Source organism: Podarcis bocagei, assembly GCF_964188305.1.
Source record: "Podarcis bocagei genome assembly, chromosome: 1".
NCBI classification, from domain to species: domain Eukaryota; kingdom Metazoa; phylum Chordata; class Lepidosauria; order Squamata; family Lacertidae; genus Podarcis; species Podarcis bocagei.
In genome coordinates, this window is record NC_138125.1 from 135,065,314 (window position 1) to 135,081,544 (window position 16,231).

The 16,231-nt window shown below is 43.4% G+C and overlaps 1 protein-coding gene across 3 annotated transcripts in view; it reads left to right on the forward strand.

The window, feature by feature from the left end:
* The window catches only part of PTH2R (parathyroid hormone 2 receptor), a 57,930-nt gene that overhangs the window by 2,356 nt on the left and 39,343 nt on the right, over positions 1 to 16,231 (forward strand). Inside the window, exons 2-6 of one of the 3 annotated variants that reach the window (XM_081174907.1) lie at positions 3,439 to 3,544; positions 8,639 to 8,749; positions 8,841 to 8,962; positions 9,922 to 10,019; positions 11,311 to 11,497. In XM_081174907.1, coding sequence (XP_081031033.1) covers positions 3,439 to 3,544; positions 8,639 to 8,749; positions 8,841 to 8,962; positions 9,922 to 10,019; positions 11,311 to 11,497 — 624 coding nt within the window. The remainder of the gene's footprint in view (positions 1 to 3,438; positions 3,545 to 8,638; positions 8,750 to 8,840; positions 8,963 to 9,921; positions 10,020 to 11,310; positions 11,498 to 16,231) is intronic. The other 2 variants (XM_081174908.1, XM_081174909.1) reach the window with 2 other exon arrangements.

A 16,231-nucleotide genomic window follows, 5' to 3' on the forward strand; every position in this document is an offset into this window, starting at 1 on the left:
AACTGGGTGGCTGAGTTAGCAGCGTGCTTAACTGTATCACACAAGCTGGGAGGCGCCACTGATTTGTCATCATGAGAGGCCACTCTGTAGTCTTCCTGGTGGTTATCTTCTCCTTCCAAGTTGCACGAATACAGTAAAACTCACCGGCTGCACATTCCAGCAGTAAAAGGTGTTTTACTCTTATAGTGCTTACTCAGAATCACTTAGCTGATACAGTGGTACCTTGGGTTAAGTACTTAATTCGTTCCGGAGGTCCGTTCTTAACCTGAAACTGTTCTTAACCTGAAGCACCACTTTAGCTAATGGGGCCTCCCACTGCCTCCACGCCACCAGAGCACAATTTCTGTTCTCATCCTGAAGCAAAGTTCTTAACCTGAAGCACTATTTCTGGGTTAGTGGAGCCTGTAACCTGAAGCAGATGTAACCTGAAGCGTATTTAACCCGAGGTACCACTGTAAATGGGTGCTTAGAGAGCCAGTGTGGTGTAGTGGTTAAGAGCGGTAGTCTTGTAATCTGGGGAACCGGGTTCTCGTCTCCGCTCCTCCACACGCAGCTGCTGGGTGACCTTGGGCCAGTCACACTTCTCTGAAGTCTCTCAGCCCCACTCACCTCACAGAGTGTTTGTTGTGGGGGAGGAAGGGAAAGGAGAATGTTAGCTGCTTTGAGACTCCTTAAAGGGAGTGAAAGGCGGGATATCAAATCCAAACTCTTCTTCCCCATTAGTGAGTTGATGCTTGAGGGGGATGGAAAGTTCTAATCTAGGTTAGTGATGGAGCGTGAAACCAAGGTAGTTATTTTAGATTAATTCACATCAGACAAAGGCGACATTTTTTTGTATGCAGCTAACACTCCAGTCAGTTCCCCACCCCTTGATATTTTATTAGCAGAGGCCCTGCAGTGACTGTGGCTGAACTCACAACCCCATGCATGTAAATATCTCTCTATCTCTGTGGCATTATTTAAATTGCTTTGTGACAGGTGCTATAAATCAAGAGAATTTCATAGGAACATGAGTCAGTTCTGGGCCGTTTTTCCTCCTCTGCCTTATCTTGCTGTCTGCAAGTATTTAACATATGCCTTGGCAGCCTTTGCTTAATACAGTATTGATTTTTGCCAGTGCTGGAATCAGAGGACAGCTCTGTTGGCCTGGGCAGATCCGCAGTGCTTATTGTGCTTTCCAGCTAGCAGCTCCAGGCTGGCAAGCAGGAGGTCAAGCAGTTCGTTTTCCCTGGGACTTAAGAAACCAGGAAGCCTGACTCCATTAAGAGACTTTCTCCAACAAATATTTTAGAAGCATTGTTTATATTAAGAGGGCCCCTGCAGCGTTTGTGGGCAGTCCAACCATGACCTGTAAATTCAGGAAGGGAAACAGTTGCCCAAACCTTTCAATAATTACAATCTGGCAGTCGGCTGACTCATCCATCCCCAATGAGGATGAAGCCTAAATCTAGAATAGAAAGCCGGGGGGGGGGGGGTTGATGTGGAAACATGATCTCACAGGCAGTTTTGAAGGAAGGTGTTGTGTTTTCTGCTTGCTGTCAGAAGGAAACTGCCCTTTCCATAATGACTTGATAATGGTATATTGCCTGTGGAAGTCTCCAAAGGCTAACCTGTCCATGCCAAAATGAAAGGCTGGTGGGAATGCCCTTTTTACATTCAAAAGCGTCTTCCATCTCCTCCTAGGATTAGCTCAAAATAAACTGCAATAATAATCTACCACTACCAAGTTTCTTCAAAGTGAAGGGTCTTCTCCCCACTGCTTCAGAAAGCTCAGATCCACCTTGCTGTCCTCATTGCAGTACTGTAAGTGGAGGGTCGGGGATGTGAGTGGCGCTGTGGGTTAAATCACAGAGCCTAGGACTTGCCAATCAGAAGGTCGGCGGTTCAAATCCCCACAACGGGAAAAGCTCCTGTTGCTCGGTCCCGGCTCCTGCCAACCTAGCAGTTCGAAAGCGCATCAAAGTGCAAGTAGATAAATAGGTACCGTTCCGGCGGGAAGGTAAACGGCGTTTCCGTGCGCTGCTCTGGTTCACCAGAAGTGGCTTAGTCCTGCTGGCCACATGACCCGGAAGCTGTACTCCGGCTCCCTCGGCCAATAAAGTGAGATGAGCGCCGCAACCCCAGAGTCGGCCACGACTGGACCTAAGGGGCAGGGCTCCCTTTACCCTTTAAGCGGAGGGTCAGGCAGGCATCTCTGTTCATTATCCAAAACAAGAAGTCTTTTTTTCAATAAGAATCCTTCCGCTTCTTCCCATTTAGCAATAGTAACATTTGTTGAGCAGTAGCTTAGCAGGGGGCTGGGGGGGGGGTCCTGGCCCTGGATACCAAATTCTGAGGGGCACAACCAGGTGCCCCCATGCAGGCGCTGCCTTCCACGGGGATTCCCACCCCTCCCTGGCGAAGGTGGCAGAACAGCTCAGGGCCATGGTGAGCGGGCATGGGTGGCGGGAAGTCAAATCAAAGTGACCTCCCCGGGGCGCAAGTCTGGGCAATGAGAGTGGAGGTCCTTGACTGCCCAGATGACAAGGACCCCCACCACCCCGGGCTTGCTGTGTCCCAATTGGCAGATTGGGGGGGGCAGTGTAGGGGCACACAGACCTGTAAGAGAGGGAGTTGTCACTGCAGGCCTTTGCCTACTATAGCAAAATAATAATAATAATAACATTATTATTATTATTTATTATTTATACCCCGCCCATCTGGCTGAGTTTCCCCAGCCACTCTGGGCGGCTCCCAATCAGTGTTAAAAACAGTACAGTGTTACATATTAAAAACTTCCCTGAACAGGGCTGCCTTAAGATGTCTTCTGAATGTCAGATAGTTGTTTATTTCCTTGACATCTGATGGGAGGGCGTTCCACAGGGCAGACGCCACTACCGAGAAGGTCCTCTGCCTGGTTCCCTGTAGCCTCACTTCTCGCAATGAGGGAACCGCCAGAAGGCCCTCGGCGCTGGATCTCAGCGTCCGGGCTGAACGATGGAGGTGGAGACGCTCCTTCAGGTATACTGGACCGAGGCCGTTTAGGGCTTTAAAGGTCAGCACCAGCACTTTGAATCGTGCTCGGAAACGTACTGGGATCTGGCACTGTGTAGATCTGGAACTGCTTTGATGTTGCAGAGCAGAAAGCACATGAAGCAGATTCTTAAGTAACTGCCTCTGCTGGAACAAGCTGAAATGTCTGCCTCTTCATAAGTTTGGGAACTGTTACTAGGAAACCTGAGGTGACACAATCAAAGGCAGATCAGGTTATGTAAAGTCCTGGTGTCTTAACCACGGCCAAAGCTCTGGGTATTTATTACTTTAAAATGTGTCAAATACTTCAGAATGAAAGTGCAGCCACGATGAAATATGAAAGCTTTGGTTGTTTACCTTCTTTTCTCTCCTAAAAGAAGATCCTTCTTCACCAACCTTATTTCTGCCTGGGTTTGTGTTTGACAGGATGATTTCGATGACACCGTTACAATGGAGGACCAGATTTATCTTCTCCTGGAGGCCAAACTTCAGTGCGAACTAAATATCACGTCTCTGCTACAGGAAGAAGGAGGTGGCGTTTCTAAATAACTTGTTTTCTTTTCCCGTCCCGTTCCAGGCAGCATTTCTAAGGTCTTGTTCACATTCTTGCTTACTCTGCATCCAATGTGCTCCCACTGCTAGTTTCCAAAGCCTCATTCACACCATGTTAGCCACAACATGCCTATCGTTTCTTGACAAAAACTGCAGTTTGAGGTGCTTCCCCCCCAATCACCTTCAATCCAATGAAGATCAAAAGAGAGTAAAACTACATTCCTTTTTATTTTATTTTTATATTATTTCAGAAATTTTTAGCATACAGTATTATTTGCATTCATCCATAACAAATTCAATATCTTTATAGAGGTTCTTCCGACCCCCAGTCTTCCCCCCACTCCTCTCCCCAGTTTCCAATAATCGTCTCTTCTCTTTTCTGCGACTAAATACTTTTATCCAATCTATTAAATCTCCTTTTTCAATACCCTTTATCAGAATATATTACAAGTGCTAATCCAATCCTGCTAACGTTTTTAAATGTTTACAATGCTCCTTCATATATTCTATAAAGTTAATCCATTCATTTCTAAATTTATTGTCCTCTTGGTGTCTAATCTTCCCAGTCAATTTCGCCATTTCGGCATAGTTCATCAGTTTCAATATCCATTCTTATTTCGATGTGGTTCTTTCTCCTTCCATCCCTGGGCATATAACATTCTTGCCGCTGTCGTCGCATACATAAATAGGACCTGAGAGTAAGACTACATTCCTGTGCAAACTGGGAGCGAACCCCAATGAATATAGCAGAGTGTAGTTCTGTGTAGACACACACAGGACTGCACTGTGAAATAATAATAAATTCCAAACACCAAGATAAAACTACATTTTCAAATTAAAATAAAGGAAATGGGAGATGATAGTTAGCCAAAACAAGCTTTAAGAGCTTTTCCCCTCCCTAAAAGGAAGAAACTCTAAAGCAGATTTAAGGTTGATTGGGAAAATACCATTATAGCTTCGATTACCATTAGAGTGCAAGAAATAATGATAACAGAGGGAAGAGGAGGAGGAAGGTGTTCAGAGTAACGCGGGCTGGGAGACAGGGACAGAAGAGCAATCAGCAACTTCATTGTCTAACAACTGGGCAAAGACTTGATAAAGTGAAGCTAGAGGAATAGAGGGAAGGAGCATCAGCTTAACAGTTGGAAGAAATGGAAAGAGTGAGAATCAATTGGGGGGAATATTTGGCAGAAGAAACAGAGGGAAGCATGAAGAGAGAGAGAGAGAGAGAGAGAGAGAGAGAGAGAGAGAGAGAGAGTGTCTGCAGAATATATATTTTTCTTATCTATATCTTGAAACTGTTTTATATTTCTCTTCGCTGAGGCTTTTGTTAAGAAAATGCAAAACGGCAGTCAATCTGTTCCAGGTCTCTGTTCACTATCCTGAGGCAACGGTGTTGATTCAGTCCACAGAAAATGCATATCAACTTACTTAATTCCAGGGGAAACAGCAATTTCCTTTTTTTAATAAATTTTTTATTGGTTTTACAGCATTTTTTTAAACAATACAAACAAATAAAAAGACAAACGAACATGTATAATTTCATGACCTTTTTTTCATAACCCTCGTTTCTCGGACTCCCCCATACCTCCCCTTTCTGCATCCCAATTTCCAAAGTTATTTCAGCAGCTTCTAAATAGTTTTATCAAATATGTGTCCTCTTAATTTTTTCTTCAACTTAATCTTATGTCACTGTAATCCCTTTCTTTCTCAACACCTCGACATTTTAGCATTCATCAATTTTATAATAGTTCTTAAGATAGATTTTAAACTTCTTCCAATCTTCTTCCGCCGTCTCTTTCCTCTGATCACGGATTCTGTCAGTCATCTCAGCCAGTGTCATGTAGTCCATCACTTTCATCTGCCATTCTTCCAAGGTGGGTAGATCTTGTGTCTTCCAATACTTTGCGATGAGTGTTCTTGCTGCTGTCGTAGCATACAGGAAAAAAGTTCTGTCTTTCTTCAACACCAGTTGGCCGACCATGCCCAAGAGAAATGCCTCTGGTTTCTTAGGAAAGGTACATTTAAGTACCTTTTTCATTTCATTATATATCATTTCCCAGAAAGCCTTAATCTTTGGGCATGTCCACCAAAGGTGGTAGAAAGTACCTTCAGTTTCTTTGCATTTCCAGCATTTATTGTCAGGCACATGATAAATTTTTGCTAGCTTGACTGGGGTCATGTACCACCTGTAAATCATTTTCATAATATTTTCCTTTAAGGCATTACATGCCGTAAATTTTATACCGGTGTTCCACAACCATTCCCAGTCAGCAAACATAATGTTATGACCAATGTCCTGTGCCCACTTAATCATAGCTGATTTAACTGTTTCATCTTGTGTATTCCATTTCAGCAGCAAATTATACATTCTTGACAAATTTTTAGTATTGGGTTCTAACAGTTCAGTTTCTAATTTTGATTTCTCCACCTGAAAGCCAATTTTCCTATCTTGTTTATACACCTCCATTATTTGGTAATAATGGAGCCAATCTCGTACTTTGGGTTTCAATTTCTCATGACTCTGTAACTTCAATTTATCTCCATCTTGTTCCAAGATTTCCCAATACTTTGGCCATTCGGCCTCCATATTGAGCTTTTTCAATGCCTTAGCCTCCAAGGGTGACAACCATCTAGGGGTTTTGTTTTCCAACAGATCTTTATATCTTATCCAGACATTATACAATGCTTTTCTGACAATATGATTTTTAAAGGCCCTATGCACTTTAATTTTATCATACCATAAATATGCATGCCAACCAAATGCATTATTAAAACCTTCTAAATCCAAGATATCTGTATTCTCGAGGAGCATCCACTCTTTCAACCAGCAGAATGCTGCTGATTCATAGTACAATTTTAAGTCCGGCAGGGCAAAACCCCCTCTTTCCTTTGCATCCGTTAATATTTTAAATTTTATTCTGGGCTTTTTGCCCTGCCAAACAAATTTTGAAATATCTTTCTGACACCTCTTGAAACAGTCCATCTTGTCAAGAATCTGCAAAGTTTGAAACAAAAATAACATTCTGGGCAATACATTCATCTTAATAACTGCAATTCGGCCTAACATTGACAATTTCAAATTTGACCATATTTCTAGATCTTTTTTGATTTCTGACCAACATTTTTCATAATTGTCTTTATACAAGTTCAGATTTTTAGATGTCAGATGAACCCCTAGGTATTTCACCTTCTTAACCACTGTCAAACCTGTTTCATTCTGGAATTTCTCCCTCTCCATGACTGTTAAATTTTTTTCCAACACTTTAGTCTTTTGTTTGTTCAATTTGAATCCAGCCACCTGACCAAATTCTTGAATTATCTCCAATACCCTTTTTGTACTAGTATCTGGCTCTTGTAAAGTAAGTACCAAATCGTCTGCAAAGGCTCTTAACTTGTAATGTTTTGCTCCGACCTGTACACCTTTAACCTGCTGGTCATCTCTAATCATATTTAGCAACACCTCCAGAACCGAGATAAAAAGTAATGGGGAAATTGGGCACCCCTGTCGTGTCCCTTTTTCTATCTTAAATTCTTCAGTTATCACATTATTTACAATCAACTTAGCTTTTTGTTCAGAATATATCGCACCCATACCATTCTCAAATCCTTGGCCTACCCCCATCCCATGAAGATTCTTTTTCATAAAACTCCAAGAAATATTGTCAAAGGCTTTCTCCGCGTCCACAGACATCAGCACTGCTTTAGTGTTTATATTGACCTCCAATAGTTCCAAAATGTCTATTATGTTCCTCACGTTATCTGATAAATGCCTTTTTGGGAGAAAGCCTGCTTGGTCCTTATGAATCTTCTCCATCAACACTCTTTTCAGTCTTTTTGCCAAAATGTCTGCAAAAATTTTGTAATCCACATTAGGTAATGATATTGGGCGGTAGTTCTTAAGCTGAGTCTTTTCAGTCTCTGTCTTTGCTATGAGTGTAATATAAGCTTCTTTCCACGATTCTGGCGCCCTTTCCCCCTCTAAAATCTCGTTACAGACTTCCTTTAACGGTTGTACCAACCACTCCTTTAAAGCTTTATAGTATCTGGGAGTCAGTCCATCCGGTCCTGGAGATTTGCCTAGTTCCATGTTCTGAATGGCACCCTCTATCTCTTGTTCTGTTATTCTCTGATTTAGATCCACCTTACTTTGATAAGAGATTTTTTGTAATCCATGTTTTTTAAGGAATTCATCTATATCCTCTTCCTTCTGCGATCCTTGTGAGTATAATTTTTTAAAATAACTCAGGAAACAGTTTCTAATCTCGTTGGGTTTAGATATATTCTTTCCATCCACTTCTAGGTTTGTAACTGTATTTAGCTGGATGTGAGGGCGATCTGGCTGCGACATCTGTCACCCCATTGATCGCCAGGGTTGATTCGGAAACAGCAATTTTCTTGGGGGCAGTATCAACCTAGAAGCATTTGAGACCATTCTTGGAATTTGTGTTCACTCTGACTAATTTATTTGTTTGTTTGTTAATTATTGGAATTGCTTTACCATCCTTCATCCAAGGATCACAAGGAGGTTTACAATATAAAAACACAAAAATACATAACATAGAAACACACAACAGCAACTCCCCCAGTTTAAAAGGCCATTGATTGTTTAATTAGCCAAAGTGCTTTCGCCTGGTGCTGAAAAATATGCAATGAAGGTGCCAGACAAGCCTCCCTGGAGAGAGCGTTCCTCTAGTGGGGAGCCACCACAGAAAAGGCCCATTCTTGTGTTGCTGCCTCAGATGATAATTGCAGGATCCAGGGACCAGTTGTTAAATTGCCATAGAACAAAATAAGATGACCCAAAGATATGTGCTGTTGTAACTGCATGAAATATGAAAAGTTGTTTCTTTGTAAATCGGAGCTGCTTGAATGCTCACATTGATTCTGACACAAATTGGAGAATATTTTTAGCTTCCATTTAGGCAGAAAATGCTCTGTTCTTGCCTCATTTGGAGGGAAGTAATTTTGAAAGCATTAAACCCCCCCCCCCCCCCGAGGATCACACACTGTGCTCTTTCCTGCTTTTCCTCATGTTCTTCATTTGCAGCTTATTTCTGCTTTCCCCCTACAGAAGGCAACTGCTTCCCAGAATGGGATGGTCTGATCTGCTGGCCCAGGGGGTCTGTGGGGAAAACATTAGCTGTCCCGTGCCCTCCATATGTATATGACTTCAATCACAAAGGTACCAGCAACATGCTTCACGTTGGATTTTATCTTACACAAAACCTAGCTGGGGAGAAGCTTCTCATGGGAGCGCCTCTTCTCTCTTGCAGGCCTGGCTTTCCGACACTGTAGCTCAAATGGAACGTGGGTCTCTGTGCAAAGTTTGAACCGGACATGGTCTAATTATTCAGAATGTTTTGACTTCCTGCAAGCAGAAAATATCCCTGGAAAGGTACATGCTCTTCCTCCAGCAAAGAAGCAGAGTTGAAAAGCTGTGGGTGCTTGAGGGTGTTTTAGTGCTGAGAGTGTTGGGGAACCTAACTGGCTTTTATTACTAATTAATCCATAATTTTAAGGGACGTGGGTGGCGCTGTGGGTTAAACCACAGAGCCTAGGGCTTGCCAATCAGAAGGTCAGTGGTTCGAATCCCCGCGACAGGGTGAGCTCCTGTTGCTCGGTCCCAGCTCCTGCCAAGCTAGCAGTTCGAAAGCACAAAGTGCAAGTAGATAAATAGGTACCGCTCCGGCGGGAAGGTAAACGGCGTTTCCATGCGCTGCTCTGGTTTGCCAGAAGCAGCTTAGTCATGCTGGCCACATAACCCGGGAAAACTGTCTGCGGACAAACGTCTGCTCCCTCGGCCAGTAAAGCGAAATGAGCGCCGCAACCCCAGAGACGTCCGTGACTGGACCTAACGGTCAGGGATCCCTTTAATCCATAAATTAGAGGGTGGGAAGAGCTCAGTCTATTTTAGTCTTAATTCTTGTAATTAGATTGCACTATAAGGAGAAGGTGCATACATCTTGATAACGATTCAATATTGTAAACTGTCCCAGAAACTACAATGACTTGAAAAACGTCACCTTTCAGTCATTCTCCAGGACATGGCAAATCTCCAACACCACCGTGAGGGAGGGGGCACTCAGAAGAAATGTTGGTCACCCCAAAACAATGCATAGAAAGTATTTAGCATCATACAACAGCCGTACGGATTGGAGCATACCTTCCCAGAATGGGTAACACAATGGGGTTGCAGGTACAATCCTGGCTTTACCTCCATGCAGAATAGGATTGTGTTGGTCTGTAAATGACAACAGTTGAGCTCCAGACTGGATTCTCTTAAAGGATGTATTTTAGAACTTCTCAATTGTGCGCTGAAGGAGAAAATCCTGGAACATCTTCTGTTTCCTCCAGAGGGAATTCTTTGAACGCCTCTATGTCATGTACACCGTTGGGTATTCCATCTCGTTCTGCTCTCTGGCTGTGGCAATCTTCATCATGGGCTACTTCAGGTGAGTAAATCACACCTCTAGAATCTGTCCGTCCTCTCTTAAACCTTTTAGCCAGTCCTAAGATGACATAAGGGACATGGGTGGCACTGTGGGTTAAACCACAGAGCCTAGGACTTGCCGATCAGAAGGTTGGCGGTTCGAATCCCTGTGATGGAGTGAGCTCCCATTGCTTGGTCCCTCTCCTGCCACCCTAGCAGTTCGAAAGCACGTCAAAGTGCAAGTAGATAAATAGGTACCACTACGGTGGGAAGGTAAACGGCGTTTCCGTGCACTGCTCTGGTTCACCAGAAGTGGCTTAGTCATGCTGGCCACATGACCCGGAAGCTGTACGCTGGCTCCCTCGGCCAATAAAGCGAGATGAGCGCTGCAACCCCAGAGTCGGTCACGACTGGACCTAATGGTCAGGGGTCCCTTTACCTTTACTTTAAGATGACATAATGTCTGCAATTTCTACGATGACCACCCCTCCCTTGCCACTCACATTCTTTCCCTCACAATGACAAGTGGATAAATTTAATTGCAGTATAAAATGGAGTGGCTTTCATGGGCTGAACACCTGAATCCAGTCAATATCATTGGGGAAACTGAACATTGTACACAATTGTGAGTAACAAAGGCCAGGCCTTTATATATGTATTACATTAAAAGCTGCCTCAGCAGGCTGAGATTTGAGCCAAGAAAGGGCATGGAGAAAAATGATTAATTTTTCCCCTGCTGGCTGCATCTATATTTATGATGGCAGATACACATCTAGAATCCCAGTGGGGGAAAGATGCTGGAGGACTTAATTCTGAGCAGAAAAACAACCGGTGGGGAAAGGATTAAGTAGTTCACACAGAGCTGCTTCTCTACTAAAAATGTTAGCATCCCAAGTTCTTTCTCATTTTTTTTAAAACTGTTTGAACCCCTTTTCACTCATTTGCATGCAATGTTTAGTTTGCCTCTCTCTTTGTTATGATACTTGAAGGGAACATAATACACTGGAGCTATGTTTAACATGCAGCGATGCCTCCTTAAGGGCCTGCGCTTATTTCACAAATGAAACCATCCTATCGCTGTCACGTTTTAGAATGCTTACCTGCGCAATTGGTAGACCATTGTAACCTGCTGTTCAGGCAACATGCCCACCTGATATCTGCCGCCAGTGATGCTCTTGAAACAACTGGAGGTTTCCTTTTCTGACGCGGTAAATTCAAGAGCTTTTCAAGAGTGCAGAACTGGGTCTGATTCAGCAGGGCTCTTTCTGAGTTCTTATGCTCCCTTTAATTAGGTTTCCCCCCCTTGCACACAGGAGACTTCACTGCACCCGGAATTATATACACCTGCATCTGTTTGTCTCTTTTATGCTCAGAGGTACCAGCATATTTATAAAAGACAGTGTAGTTCATGCTCATATCGGAGTCAAAGAGCTTGACTCGCTGCTCATGGGTGACCTGCAAAATATCATACCGGCTCCAGCCCCGGACAAGTCCCAGTATGTAAGTACTTCTCCCCTCCTCTTGCTAAAGTTCATCCATCGTTACCTAACAGAATCACTGTTCAATATTCTCTCGCGCCCAATCCGCATCTGAGAATACTATCACGCAGCTGAAGCCAAAGTGGCCCAGCAGGCAGAGACTGTGAGTGAAATTCAGCATAGTGCTTAGTGGAGCATGCCCAGTGGGACCTTTCCCCTCTCCTTCCCCTGTGGACCCTCTAAACCTGTTCTGGGGACTAGCAAAAATGTATAGAGTAAGTAATAAATTGTGTTGGAAATGTCAAACAAAAGATGGTGAATTTTTTCACATGTGGTGGACTTGTGAAAAAATATTGGGACATGATGTATAACGAAATGAAAAAAACTATTTAAAAACTCAAATTGGAGCCGCTTAAGATCACAGGTGGCTACTTAGAAAAGGTAAAAGCCTTTAAATATCTAGGCGTAATATTCACTTATAATCTCTCCTGGACCACCCATCTACAATCTGCTTTTCTTGCTGCAACCACGACCTCTAACGCCATTGTCCGATTTTACCACCAGAAGGGCGGCAAACACCTTCCAGCAGCAATTCAAATATTTAATGCCAAAGTTGTCCCAAAATTATTATATGGATGCGAAGTATGGACTACAGCAATATCAGGTAACTTGGATCGCCCACTTCATATGTTTCTGAGATCTCTTTCCGGCGTCCCGAGATGTGTCTCAGGTGCAGCCCTACGACTCGAGTTCGCCCAGTCCTCAATTGTTAAACGAGCATGGAGCCGAGCCATTTCCTACAGCTTCCACCTACTAACATCGGATGCTTGAATTAGAGGTGGTTTTTCCAATTTGATCCTAAGAGATATTCACAATTCTCCTTGGAAAACTACAATTAACCTCAAATTCCGCTCTCTTCTCAATTTGAACTGTAAAACTGTCCTTAACTTAGAGTGTATCAGCCCGGCGGCCCTACCGCTAATTAAAAAGAAACTACAGCAACTTGATTTATGCAAGAGGACCGTGTTCAGGCCTAGCCCTAGCTATTCCACCCCCTGAAGGGATCCCTCTATACTGCTTCACAATTTCTTCGGAGGCTAAGCGTAGGGCCTTTACCTGTGCCCGTCTCAACTGTTTTCCTACAGCAGTTCTGTCGGGTCGTTATTCCAGAGTTCCCATTGCAAATAGAACATGCTCTTGTAATGACACGGAGACTATGGACCATGTAATGTTCTTCTGTCCCAACTGGACAGATGAAAGATCTCGGTTTTTAACCCCCCTAGTGAATAAGCTTCATCTCCCAATCCAGCCTTGGATAGTGTCCCTCTTTCTGCAGGATTCTGATTGTTGGATTACCGAGATGACAGCAAACTTCCTGCTTAGTGTGATGAAGAGGAAAGCGGCACCAACGTCTTCTTTAACACCACAGCTGCAGTCGATACGCCGCACAACCGAACGAAGTCCCAAGTAGCCTTATTATACAAGGACAATCGAACTAGGACATATCTGAGGAGCTGAAGGACCCTTTAACGGTCCTCCTCCAGCCTCAACAGTTGTTTTTGTTTGTTTGTTTGTTAAAGTAATCGCCCAGGACGATATCTACCTTTACCTCCCCACCCCTATTTTATGTTGTTATCTCAATGTATATTATGCTATGGCCACACGGCTAATGCAATAAATAAAGATATGATAACTATTTAAATACACTTTCCCAAAGAAACCAGAAGCATTTTTGCTAGGGATAACAGGGGATGAATTAAAAAAGGAAGATTACAAACTCTTCATGTACGCAACGACTGCTGCTAGAATTTTAGTGGCTCAGAAATGGAAATCCCAACTTTAATGGAGTGGCAGACAAAAATGTTTGAATACATAGAATTGGCGAAATTGACTTATAAGATTCAGAACGAAAAGAACGAAAAGAAAAGAAGTAAAGTCGAAAAGGATTGGAGTAAATTTGTTGAATATACACGGAGTAATTGTAAGAATTTAAAAACTGTAGCAGGATTAATGTAAATCTTGTGATGTGGACGGAGTGTAAATAAGAAACTGTAAGAAAAGATTTGAGATATGAAAACCATTGAAGGGATGGAAGGAAGTCCGGGCGCAATAAGGCGCAGGGTAAATAAGAAGACATACAATTTTTTGAATGTAAGAGTATTTGTTTTATTTGTTGTTGTTACAAAAAAGCAATAAAAAGTATTTGAAAAATAATAATAAACCTGTTCTGGGGATTCCCCCAACTCCCCAGAGCAGATTTAGGGCGTACAGGGGGACCTCATTCCGTTACATGAGTGGAACTCATCATATGCATGCAACACCTTCGTTGAGTCTTTCCCCTTATGGTTGGTAGCAGGAAGCCATTAATATTTCCCGGGCATCCAAATCGACTGATTTCAGTGATGGTCCCTGAGCCTTCCTAGTTGCTCAAACTTCAGTGCTGGACTCCTGAAAGAGTTGCATTTCAGCTGGTTCAGAATGGGCCCAAGTCACCCGTCTCCACAGGAGTCAGACAGTACATGCTGAAAAAGTAAATATTTATAAATACATTGCACACTTGGATCCTGGGTTCCTTCGAGATCCTGGGATAGAAATTCAGTAAATAATACTGAAAAGAATACAGTTCAGTAAAGAATACTGTCATTTAAGCCAATTTATTTGCAGTGTTGCTTCCCAGCTTCAGCAGAATTGTGAAAAAATACCTTAGGAATAATTGTATAGTTTTCAGTGTGACCAGTCAATACCACTTACTACTACTACTACTATTATCCTTAATTAAATTTCACCCAAAGATCACAGGGCAACACTGTGTATATTGTGTTTTGCAATACATTGGTACCTCGGGTTACAGACGCTTCAGGTTACAGATGCTTCAGGTTACAGACTCCGCTAACCCATAGAAATATTACCTCGGGTTAAGAACTTTGCTTCAGGATGAGAACAGAAATCGTGCCCTGGCTGCGCGGTGGCAGCGGGATGCCCCATTAGCTAAAGTGGTGCTTCAGGTTAAGAACAGTTTCAGGTTAAGAATGGACCTCCAGAATGAATTAAGTTCTTAACCTGAGGTACCACTGTATAAAAACACAAAAACACATACCATAATAACAAACAAAAACCACCCCCACCCCAGTTTTAAAGGCCTACCACAAATTACGCAGCTGAGTTTACCGCATTTGGGTAAATTGCAGAGATCAGCACACCTGTTTCATCAATGGATGAGCCTCACCCTGGGAAAGCCATCTTTGTGACTGCGGTATCTACCCTGCTACATTTATTTTATGTTGGCACTAGAAGACAAGAAAGGCTGATTCTGATACCAGACTGTGAGGGGTCTACTTTAGCTGATTGGAGCACAGAATTTCAGACTAGGAACTAGGAAATCGGAAAAGTGGCCCACCTAGTGCCGTAATTGTCTTCAATGATTGGCAGTGCTTCTCCAGGACTCCAGGTGAGGGTCTCTCCCATCCCTAATGCCGGAGATGGAACCTGAGATCTTCTGCATGCAAAGTGGATGCTCTACCTCTGAGCTATGGCTCTTTCCTTGAATACCGGAGTGAGCAGCAGTAATAATAATAATAATAATAATAATAATAATAATAATAATAATAATAATAATTTATTATTTGTACCCCGCCCATCTGGCTGGGTTTCCCCAGCCACTCTGGGTGGCTTCCAACAAAGATGAAAAATACACTAAAATGTCACATATTAAAAACTTCCCTGAACAGGGCTGCCTTAAGATGTCTTCTGAATGTCAGGTAGTTGTTTACCGCTTTGACATCTGATGGGAGGGCGTTCCACAGGGCGGGTGCCACTACTGAGAAGGCCCTCTGCCTGGTTCCCTGTAACTTGGCTTCTCGCAGTGAGGGAACCGCCAGAAGGCCCTCGGAGCTGGACCTCGGTGTCCGGGTAGAACGATGGAGGTGGAGACGCTCCTTCAGGTATACTGGACCGAGGCCGTTTAGGGCTTTAAAGGTCAGCACCAACACTTTGAATTGTGCTCGGAAACATACTGGGAGCCAATGTAGGTCTTTCAAGACCGGTGTTATATGGTCTCGGCGGCCGCTCCCAGTCACCAGTCTAGCTGCCGCATTCTGGATTAGTTGTAGTTTCCGGGTCACCTTCAAAGGTAGCCCCACGTAGAGCGCATTGCAACAGTCCAAGCGGGAGATAACCAGAGCATGCACCACTCTGGCGAGACAGTCTGCAGGCAGGTAGGGTCTCAGCCTACATACCAGATGGAGCTGGTAAACAGCAGCCACCATTCAGTATTGGTGATAGAATAGATAGAGAAGTTCTGATCCATTGAGAGCATTCAGGGTGGTCCCTCAAAGGTCTTCCACATGAGCAAATGTCCACAGGGAGTGTCTAGGAAGCAGCTTGACTATTGGCCCAGCCCTTTCTGCTGACCACCACCAATATGCTGTGTGTATAAAGACACATACGGCATGGACAGAAGCCCTTAATGAGCTGCAGCTTCCTGATGGGTCTGTCTGGGTATGTGAGGAAGCACGCCTTCAATTCACAGCTTTTGTGTCACTGCGCAAACACTGATTGTGGCACTGGTGGGCAGCACAATGGCTGCGAAAGTGTCGATCTGGTGGAAGAGACTGTTTTTAAGTAGCTGGCAATAATTGTGTAGCTTTTAAAGCACATAACAGACTCCCGTTATTTTCACAACCATTACATATGACTCACAATTTAATACAGAATTGAAACAATTCTTTGTGTGGGGACGACAAAGAACAGTAAAACT